General features: G+C 33.2%; 1 protein-coding gene across 4 annotated transcripts in view; it reads right to left on the bottom strand.

The window, feature by feature from the left end:
- The window catches only part of MDGA2 (MAM domain containing glycosylphosphatidylinositol anchor 2), an 809,247-nt gene that overhangs the window by 8,475 nt on the left and 788,979 nt on the right, over window positions 1-11,793 (bottom strand). For 2 of the 4 annotated variants that reach the window (XM_082452081.1, XM_082452083.1), the window contains 2 exons: window positions 11,428-11,558; window positions 701-806 (listed from right to left, as the gene is read on the bottom strand). In XM_082452081.1, the coding sequence (XP_082308207.1) occupies window positions 701-806; window positions 11,428-11,558 (237 nt within the window). Of the gene's footprint in view, window positions 1-700; window positions 11,559-11,793 lie in introns of those variants that run through there. The other 2 variants (XM_082452082.1, XR_014261129.1) reach the window with 2 other exon arrangements.

Raw genomic sequence — 11,793 nt, 5'->3', positions numbered from 1 at the left:
GAAACAGCCCAACACATAATTCTGATGGTTTTTGCATTAGTTATAATTTTTTATTTATAGCTCTTTTACTAAAAATGGATTTTTGGTGAAAAACATACAATTTGAAGATATCATTATACCATAATATTCAAACTAGAATAAAAAGTGAAACCAAATTACTAAACAAGATTGTGATGCAGGTATAAGAAGATTAATTATACCAGAAAAGAATTAGGCTGCTCCATTACTTAATATATATACCAAGGCTCTTCACAATATTGAATCTGTTAAAATGGTTGGCAAAAGTTAGACCTACAAAATACATTCATAAACTCGGAGGAATAAAAACAGCCATGGTTATATAAATGTGTGCTGAGTATATAGATTAGCCAAATATTTTAATAAAAGTGAAAAATATCCTCTGAAATTAATAATATAAGTTAAGAATATTTAAAAATCTTAATTAAAAACCAAAGTGTGCTTGCCTTACATAGACCTAAATCAAAATTACTTTCATTTTAGGTCAAATAACTGAGTTCAAATGCCTACCATCGGATTTCATACTTTGATTTTAAAATATAATTAAAATTTTAGGGTCTCATGCACAGGAAATTTTTAAATAAACTAAAAATAAATTAGTTTTAACAATTAGACCACATTAGTTTAATAGTCATTACATTACTTTAACATCACACCAAATGATCCAAGAAGAGACACTTACTCTTAGTCGTTAAGTCTTGTTTTGCACATTCTCCTTCTGCAATTGATACATCATCAATGGCAATGTCACCTTCTATGCCAGGACCTCGAATACCTTCAAAAATGAGCTACAAATATGAATGAAACAAACCTAAATGTAGGGCTTTGATTTGCAGATGAATTTTTATTGAGAAATCGAGGAGACAAACCTAAAATTGACAACAATCCTGGCATCATTTATTATTGATGGTCTTCAGAATTCTTACTTGCAAAAAACATGAACTTTCTCAACAAAACCAATAGGATCTTCCTTGTATAGCATAGTTTTCCATATTACAAGCTCTGTGTCAATTTTAAAACAAAACTAAACTTAATTGAATAACAGAATAAAAGCAGCTATTATAAATCGTATCACTTTTTGTTTTCAGAGGTAAAGAAAAGTTTTTCTCTGAAATTTTTCTCTGAAATAGATTCCCTCCAATGTTTTCGAAACATATCCCATAACACTGGTTTTCTAGAAATATTTTATGATGAATGAGTTCCGGGTTCACTGCGACAGTATTATGGTTAATGAAGCACAGAGCAAGGGTTTACCATCTCTGTAAAACTGTTTGATCTCTTGCAAATACAGTGAATAAATTCATCATATTCCCCATATGCTTTGTTTTTAAACCCTTGAAGATATTTATGGGTTTACTTATGTTGAGTGTTTAGCGGCAGACCTTTGAATTTCCGGTATCTAGAACAGTGGCTGGCACTGAGGTAAGACATTAGTGTTGAAAGAATAGATGAATGAAATCAGTCTCCATTTATTACTAAATTCTAGATACAAGGTCAATATAAGGACAATTAGCAAAGTTTTATTTCATTTTTATAGAAATAAGAGTCTTCTAAAATTTTGTCTTATCTCACAATTACTCCTTGCTTCCAGTAAAACCTTTTAATTCTTTTGATACTAAAAAATAACCTATGCATGTAGTGATTATATTCCCAGAAAAATTTCTACATACCAAAATGAAATACCTACTTTGTTCTTTCCGAAGAAAAATTAGCCTAATAACTGTTTTCAACATCAAACTAATGTGTGCATTTTAATACAATTTCTAGCCTTATTTCATTGCAACAAATCGGAGTAAAAGTCTGTTTTTATCAATGCCAAAATTTTTGTTTTTCAAAGTACCTTAATATGACTCCTTAAAGGCAAATTTGTGATGAATTTAAGAGAACTTACACTACTTTTGTGAAGGCTACCATTGTTCTCTGATATGCTATCATAATTTTATCAATCGAAATCTCTAAGTAGGAGAGTAGAGGCATTAGTTACCACCTTTTGTATTGAGTCCTTTCCGCCACTTAAATATGGTCTTTAAGGATAAGAATAATTTGCACGATAGGAAAAAATTTGATAAGAGAAAAAGATTTGGGAAGTTTTTATTATTATATTATTATTATATTTAATTTGTGTAGAGAGGGTTTCCTGCTTACCTATGTTGAGATAAGTATGTTAATAAAGAGTGTTCAAAACCATTTCTTTGAAAGGCATCCGATTTGTCTTGTCACTGAAGCCAAAATAAAATGGCAGACCAGAGTTAAAATATTTAGAACTAAATTGGCAGTATATGAATTCTCCATCCTCAGATAGAATCAGGAATGAAGCATTAATTTGGCTGCCTGGAAATGATAACTTGCATTTGAGTTAGTGTGGTGTTTTGGAAGGTATCTGGATAGTGGCTACACAGCCCTCAGAGGACTATTTAAATTGCAAGAGAGAAGATTAAAGAAAAAAATGAATGGTATAAAAATTCAAGAGCACTGGGGCTTCCCTGGTGGCGCAGTGGTTGAGAATCTGCCTGCTAATGCAGGGTACATGGGTTCGAGCCCTGGTCTGGGAAGATCCCACATTCCGCGGAGCAACTAGGCCCGTGAGCCACAACTACTGAGCCTGCGCATCTGGAGCCTGTGCTCCGCAACAAGAGAGGCCGCGATAGTGAGAGGCCCGCGCACCGTGATGAAGAGTGGCCCCCGCTTGCCATAACTAGAGAAAGCCCTCGCACAGAAACGAAGACCCAACAGAGCCAAAAAATAAATTAATTAATTAATTAAATAAAAAAAAAAAGAAATCAGGCACAAAATACATTAAATTCTCACTTAAAAAAAAAAAATTCAAGAGCACTGAATTTGGAAAAGGAGAAGTCATTTTAATGGCTGCAGAATAGTCCATGTTATGGATGCAACATAATTTATTTAACCAGCATGTATTGTTATTGTTAGACATTAAAATTATTTTCAGTTATTCTGAACAAGGCTGAGATGAACAAGGCTGAATTTCGTATGATTATACACAATTATTATATGGTTCTTTAGGGTCATTATAAATTGCCCCTATCAGCAGTCTATCTGTGAGAAGGCATTGCCTTTTTCCTAACCATGGGTTTTTAAGTATTTGGGTTTTTTTTTTCCTTTTTTTGATATGTGCTGCTTACCTGGTAGAGAATCAATGTTAAGAGTAAATCAATAGCATTCCCACCCCCTTCTTAGTTTCAGTCATGTGATGCTGAGTCTTCTCTCCTGAAGATAACAACATGAATGGAATGTTATCTTGGAGAAAGTCAGAACTCAAAGATTCATGCTATAAGTGTCTGATTCCACAAAAAGAAATATTTTCCACTTTGCCCCCAAGACTAATACTTTACTGAATGAAAGTGGAGGGCTGTCATCACAAATTTTTCTTTTATGCAGGTCTTTTAAAGGATTGAAAGGAAGAAAATGGTAGATTTCTTCCTCCCAGTCCAGTTTAATTCTGGAGGGAAGCAGGAATAAGAATGTATTAGTCAGAAAAATTTGGTATGGTGAAGAGGAAACTGCCTCAATCACCAAGAGTTTTAATTTTAAGAGGTGGAGTAGAAAGAGAAAGGGAGTAAACACTGCTTGTAGAACAGAATACAGGGTTTGTAATGTGGCCATGGCAAAGATAAGAGGATTGCATTCCAGTATGATTTGTGTGGGAAGTGAGATGTTGGTGAAAAGGCTAATACGGGTAGGTTAGAATGTTCTGCACTTGCTCACACTTGAAATCTAAACAGATGAAGCTTAAGTCATAATCCTTGCATTGGGAAGGATGCTGGAGGAACACGCTTGAGAGACATGGATTTTTCCATCTTAGGTATGTAGAGGCGAGTAGACAATAAAATGATCCACAGTTTTTCTTATTTAAAGTACACGATTATTTTCACTTAATAAGTTGCTGTTACCTGGAGATAAGTGTCAATATAAAATAATGGCATTATTTTAAAAATAAAAATTAAAATGTCTAAATCTTCAAAATCATTCCTGAACTTTTCAAAGCTTCTTTCCCTGGAATGATCTTGCCATTGCTCAAAGCATTTCAAAACTTCTGTTACTGACTTTAAAGTATTAAACACTTTTCCTACTAATTTTCTTTTTCTTTCCTTCTTTCTGCCTTGCTGTGCAGCTTGATCAAAAACCCAAGGCTGAACCTAGGCTTGTGCTAAAAACAAAAGTCTTGAAGCAGCGAGGTTGTGAAGGATGCTGCCACCCTTCTTTTGTGGTCAGATTGAGAGGGAGTGCTGGGGAGACTTTGGTGGTAAACGTCAGAGAGTAGATTGACTGATGGAATTTAATATGTGTGCTGCCTGCCTACTGGCAATATGTTGACCGCAAATGTGTAGTTAGCTGAACAGCAGAAATACAAATCAACAAAAGTTGAACTGTCATATGTACAGAGGGCTGCCTCTATCTAGAACATTCTTTTATATGAATACTTCATCCCTCGGTGATCCTGATGAAGTGTTACAGTAATAAAAGCTGACTGATTTGTAAATCTATTATTTACATTTATCTACACAACTATAGATAATACAGTTTGTCACTGAATAAAGCAATTTGATTACTTTCCAAGTGTAGCAGTGTTTTAGTTATTGTGTGGAAATAAATCAGAGAATTAGTAATAGTTATTACTGGGATGATAAAAATAACTTTTGACAATCAAACTCTTGGTACAGTTATATAATTGGTACTTTTAATATATATTTGAAATCTTGTGATGATAGGGAATCCAATCCAATAGGCTAGAGAAATACCGTAGTCTTCCTCAGGGTCCTATTTGAACATGAAGAAAGAAAAAGGTACTCTGTAGTTGTTGGTTTGTTTCCTTTTAATTTCCATAGCAGCTTTGTTATTGGGAAGATATAGATTGTTTTTTAACTCATTTGACTATCACAAAGAAATATTTATTGCATTGTTCTGTTTATGCTCTGAATTCCAACTAGAATTATTATAACACAATTTTATAGATTCTAATAGACTTATAAACGGCTTCGAGATGAAGACCTAGAGGGGTATTTTCTCCTTATATTGTTATTGACTATGAGATAGATAACAGAAATAAAATGCATAGGTATTAAATTTAAATAATGTACCTTGGCCAAACTTTCAAGTGCTTTTAAAAATAAATCCTTGGTGACAAACATCTTTTTTCTCACATACAAAGATGAGAAACTATAACAGTCCATTATAATATGATGTATCTCAACTTGGAAGATGTGATCTGTATGCAATGAAAAAAGTCTGAATTACATTCACTCAGAGAAGAAATGCTCTCTAGTTTAATAGGTTAAATATGTCATATTTTAATGAAGTACCATCATGATTCTGACTACTGTTACATTACAAGGATAAGACTATGTTCTTTTCCTCTTCAATACTTCTGAAATGCATTTGGCTTAATTGCCTTGAAGACAGAATTAATGGCATCTAGATTCTCTGGGAGAAAATGTTGACGTTTAGGTCTCCTAAAAAGAGGGTTCAAATTATGCAAAACCTGTTCTTCACACATAATCACACTGATCTTACTTAAAATGGTTTCCCTTAACTGAAACAAGTTTAAAATTGTAACGTTTTCACAGTGTGTGCCTGCAATTCAGCAAACTTAATATGCAAGAAATACTGCATGATCAGAAAATTAATTCCTGGTGGGTAAATGCAAGTGGGAGTTTAAAAAATATATGTGAATTTCTGTATTAGAATTACACTACACAAAATTATTTCAATTCATCGATTGACAGTTTCTTACATTTATTTATAATGCTTTAAAGCATGTAGATATAGATGTCAATATATAGGGAGATACAGATGATGCTGTAAATGCTTATGTTCAAATATAATTTCTCAGAAAGGGAGGAAGAGCTACATGTAGCACTAATGAGTAAAAGTAAATGGGGAGTCAAAGACTACAATGCACTTCTGATGATGACTTCAACATTAATGGTGCCTCTGCAAATGTTTTCTTTCTGACGAGAGACATCACTTCTGATCATTACTGCTAAGGCAAAGCCAAAGCCTTGGAATGCAGTTTGAAAACTGACAGTGTACATCACTTGGAAAAACTTTAGGATGTGAATAAATTTGAAAATAGCTATTAACGTTAACAATTTTACCTTTATTTTATTACAGGTTCAGCAAATAATTAAACTATCTTTTTTTTTTTTTTCCCTCTTACCAGCAAAGAGCAGAACTATCCTTAACCAGTACAGAAGAGATTTGAAGAGAGGTAACATAATAAACCAGGTGAGTTGCCTAAGCTTTTCTCTGGAGAAACTATATAAATATTAACAGTGAGTTTAACTTCACAAGACTGCCAGTTCAGCTTGCTGGATAAATGTCAGCTGGTTGTCAAAGCTTCTAATCTGAAATAATAACATGAGATTTTGACTGTTGGCAAAAACAGAAGAACTAGATCGCATTGTGAATTGCAATTAGAAAATATTTTCAATAGTTACTTCAGGAGCCATCATCATGTCTATAATTGCTCCGGAATTTGGCTTAGAATGTCAGATATGTATCTATACGAGCATGTAATGTCTACTAAGGAGGACGATATTTTTTGGATTATTATTATTCATAGAAATATATAAAGGCAGCATGATGTAATGAGAGCATTATAATCTCTTTTCCAATCCCTATTTAATGTTAAGGATTTGTGTGATTTAAGATAAATTGTCTCAAAACGTACTTTCAAATCTTTAAATGAGGATATAAGAAGATCTACAGAATTCTTTTCACCTATACCTAAGAAAATGTAGAGACGGTGTTATAATGTCTCTATACTTTTCCCTCACAAAACATTTGAAATGTACTGTGAAAGAAGTAAAGCATTTAAAAGGATAGTTAAATATTTTCCTTGGTGTAGGATATAAAATAAAAGTGACATTCTAAGACTAACACTATATTAATTTTACTTTTTTGGAAATTTTTTCCCAGATCCTTCTGAATCCAGCTAAATATATTTTCCTCACAAGCACCGATCATGCTATATTAATTCTAGAAAAAGAGCCCCAAAAGACATTTCAGTAGGAGAAAACTTCTATTTGCCTGAAAAAGTACTACACAATAATTTGATTTTCAGCTAAGCAAACTAACTGGACACACTTAGACAAAGAACTTTGCAAGTGGTTGTTTTTTTAAAGGGTTTATGGATCAAACTTATTTGAAGGCATACAACTCCAAACAAAACATAAAATGTATCAATGTAACAGAGTCTCAAAATCACTTATATTTCATTTAAAATTCCAAGAGGTAAGAGATAACCTTTCCACTTGAATTAAAGACATTCTAGGATGCCACAAATCTACATCTGAATAATGTTAAAACTTCTCACAACTTAATCTGTACAGTAATATATTCCATACTTTTCTTTGCCATGCTTTTCTGGTAGGCATCACACACCAAAGCAAGATTTTTGAAAAGCTTGATAGTTTATAAATGACTTTTGAGGAAAAAAATACTTTGTCTGAAAAAAGTTGAAAACAACAAGAAACTTGAAAACAAAATTAAATTTAAAAAATGGGGTAGGATGGTGCAGTTGCATTTCCTTGAACAATCAAGATTTATGAAATGAAAGTCCTTAGCCAATGGACCTAGAAATATCTCAGAGAAATAAGAACCTAGAGATCCAGTATAAAAATATGGTTTTATTTATCTTCATTTCCCATTGGTAATTTAAATAGTTTAGAAATTCATTGATTCAAAATCTTCATTTTTTGATTGGCTTCCAGCCAGGTTAGAGTAACAGAAACCAGATTTATCTTCCCAACTGAAACAACCAAATAACCGGACAAAGTATATGAAAGAATGGTATTCAGGACACTAGACATCAGGTAATGAAGAACAGTGAACCCTGAGTGATAGAAATCAAACAAGGTTTGCCCTATGACTGCCCTACACAGAATTTATAGACTATGGTGAAAGCAGAACAAAGGTAGATCCTGGTAGAAAATCTGGGTTGAGGAGATAGAGCTGAGAGTCCAAGGAATCCAAGGCAGCTAGAATATGCAGGGTAGAATACCAGCCAAGAAAGAATTGCAGAGAAAGAGACATCTGCAGAGGGTACCCCTCAAGTATTCAGCAAAGTCCTGATCAGGCCTTGAATGTGAGGAAACTAAGACCTGGGAAAGACCCAGGGGGACGCATTTAATGTAACAGTGCCCAGCTAACACAGAACTTGGGAAACCTCATAATTCATGAGGCATTGGGTAGAGTACTCAGAAGACTTTTGCCTCAGTATTGAGAAATAATCAGCCTGATATCAAACACCATTCTAGTCTCATGTAACAAATCTTAAAAGCAGGAATAAAAATTACCAAACTGTTTCCAAGTAACTAAACTACATCCACAAATGAGCTCAAGAATAAAGAAACACAAAAGTACCCAGCAACTATGAAGGTAAAATTTACAATGTCTGACACCCAGTCAGACTACCAGACATGTAAAGGAGCAGGAAAATAATGACTTGTAAAGATGAGAAAACATCAGTCAATCAAAACCAACCAAGAACTGGCACAGATGATATCGTTAGCAGACAATGACATTAGACAGTTATTATAATTGGATTTAATAGGTTCAAAACATTAACTTAAGACATGAAATGTATTTTTAAAAAAGACTCAAATTGAACTTACAGAGATGGAAAGTATAATGGCTGAGATGAAAAATACACTGAGTAGGGCTGAAAGCACATTAGACATTGCAAAAGAAATGATTAGTGAATGTGAAGACAGTAGGTTATTCTATTAACTGTGAACAGTGAAATAATTTTAGATAAGATGGTGGTTTTCGCAATTTCCTTACCACCTTATGCAAATTTCTTAAGAGTGGGCACTCTCTGTAATGACGAGTCTACTGGACTTGACCTGCTTTCCAATTTGAGAATCACAGTCTTTAAATTCTGCGAGCACCAAACTTTCCTCCATCTCCTTCCTTATAACTAAAAAATACTACTTAGGATCAAGCTCCTCTTCCACAGTTCATGTTAATGATTGGTTAGTGTTCTGTGTGGTTCCACTGCCTTTAATCACTGTTTACATATGTACACTTTTCCTTGGAAATATCAACCACTCCCAGAGTTTTACGCAGCACATACAGCCTAATGACCTACAAAAATGTTTGTCCCCAAAGCTTCAGGAAAACATATGCAATAACCTTCTGCACATCTTTAAGAGGATATTCCACAGGCATTTTATATTAACATGTCCAAAATAGAAGTAACCACAATCATCCCTGAAGCCTGTCTCTTTTCCTCTTTTTGTTATTTAAGGTAATGGATAAAGTAACAGACATTACTCAAGACACCCCAGTTAGAAGCTTCTTGGTCATTCATGGCTACTTCCCAAATTCCCAACATAAAAATGTTCTGCTAGTTTTTATACCTAAGTATATCTTGAAACCATCCTCTTTTCTTTATACCACTTCCCTAGTTTTTCCTTTCAATATCCTTTATGTGGATTTTATGAGTGTCCTAACTGGTTTGCTGGCCCGATTTTATCTCCTTGAATCATCTTCCATACAACAAGCTAAGTGACGCACCATGTCATCCCCTGAGTAAAATCTTTCCATAACTCCCCAGTGCCTATGCTCTTGAGGTTCCTTAACCTCATCTCACATCAGTCTTTGATCTATTTTTGTGTACCAAATTCCAGATAAACGTCTCTCTGTTTCTCTGACAAATCCTGTGATGTATGACCTCCATGTCTTGGTTTACTCTGAGCTCTGCTGCAATATTAATATTAGACCTTTTCCTACTTTGCAATCCCTCTCTTCAGGTTTCACCCCATGTAACAGGCTTCTCTTGACTCTCCTCCATACTCTTCTTGTTGATTAGGTGTGCTTATAGAAACTTGTGCATATTTCTATTACTGCAATTATTACAGTATGTGATATATGTGTTTAGATGTGTATTTCCATCAATCTGTGGTAAACAATCACTATGAAATCTTCATGTCTAGCAATGTGCCTGGCACACAATAGTAGCTCAATAAGTATTTATTGTACTGTTGTCTGTGACAATAAATGATTGTCTTGAAGGTACTCAATAAATATTTACTGAATTGATGCCTATGGCAATAAAGGATTATCCTGAAGGAAACATTAATATAACTAGTCCCTTAAATACTTACTTTATATGTTTTTGGCTTAAAAATTTTGTGTTAGTAAGGCAGTGACATAGGAAGCAAAAATGTGTCTAGAAGAACATCATTTTTTTAGAAAGAAAGGTTCTTTGCTGCCTATAGAGGTATGTACATTTTAATATTAAGGTTACTTTTATCAGTAATGCTTTGGAATTCTGTCTTCCCAGTTTAATTTGGTTTAATGATATGTTGCTATAGATTCAACTTCTTTATTCTCTCTTATTCTTTTTTATTCTCTATTCAACTTATTTTATTTTTTTTTATTCAACTATTTTATTCTTCATAGAAACAAAATAATTACTAGGATCTGTGAATTGAGTTGCTTTTATGTGTTTGTAGATAATCAGCTAGGACTTACTCTGTTATTCTTTACCAGAGTGAACAACTGAATGCATTTTTATCATCCTTGTTAGTTTTAGAAGTGTAATTTCTAAATCAGTCATTAGAATTTTATAGATTAAGTTACAAGAAGAGAGCATTCCACCAACTGAAAATTGGCATAATTGAAGCTCTCTGAATTTCTATACCCTTACTAAATGCCATGAAATGAAATTAAGAAATCCCCAGTAGAAAAACATACTCAGCCTGAGTATATAAAATACATATATAAAGTTACTAAAATCACTAAAACTATATTATTTTCTCCACTAAAATAGTTTATGAAAAATTTTTTCTAGCCATGATGACCATTGCTATAATCATTAAAATTCTTGTTATATATTTGCAGCTAATTCTCTTAATCCTATCTAAGCCTTTCTTCTTTTCTATATAAAAACAAATAAAAGTAACTTGTTTAAAGTTCTCTAACTTTGATAATCAAAGTAATAAATTACTAAAATGACATTACCTCAAAGAGACACATTTTACTAAAGTATACAAAATTCCATCAAGTAAAATTCAAAGAGATTAATTGAGAATTGATTATCCAGCTTCCTTTATTATAAGAATCTATGTTGTTTGTCTTCAAGGAAAAAAATACACACATATGATTTTATAGAAACGAATTACGTTTTCTCCAGGCAAATCACTTGAATTCGGATAGACAATTATTCAAACATATTACTTGATAGATGTTAATTAATAAAAGAAAAGGACATTTTCTCTTTATAAAACAACTTTTAGAACTAAAGGGAAACTTAATCATGTGATTTTTGTGATGCTCATGTCAGACTTTTTGCATACGCATTCTAATTTTGCTCAAGATCTGCCTTTAACATTATGCTCAAGTGCAAAAATATATCCGCAGACATGATTGTTCTTTTCTTACCTGAAATGAAGTAATTGGATATATATTAACATGTGCCTCATTCCATCGTTGTCCTTTATTCCCACTTGAAGACCACAGTGGATTCTCTATCGTTGTCTGCCCTTTCAAACGTAGATAAACATTTAAAACACCTAAAAATAACAATGAAATTTTATTTTGTATATTTGCTTTGGCTTCATGTTTGTTTCTTCTTGACTGAACACTTGTAAATTATTAAAAATGAAATTTCACAGAACACTCCACTGTCTCCTCTTCTCTTCCCCTCTCATTTCCAATCTTGCTCTTAGGACACTTGGCATATGTGGCAGGTCTCCAGAAATGATCACATCTTAATCCCTAGAACCTGTGAATGTTATCTTATATGGC

The sequence above is a fragment of the Balaenoptera physalus genome (genome assembly GCF_965194825.1).
Source record: "Balaenoptera physalus genome assembly, chromosome: 2".
Classification (NCBI taxonomy): domain Eukaryota; kingdom Metazoa; phylum Chordata; class Mammalia; order Artiodactyla; family Balaenopteridae; genus Balaenoptera; species Balaenoptera physalus.
Note: the sequence above shows the minus strand (reverse complement) of the source record. Positions and strands in the feature narration are given on the sequence as shown.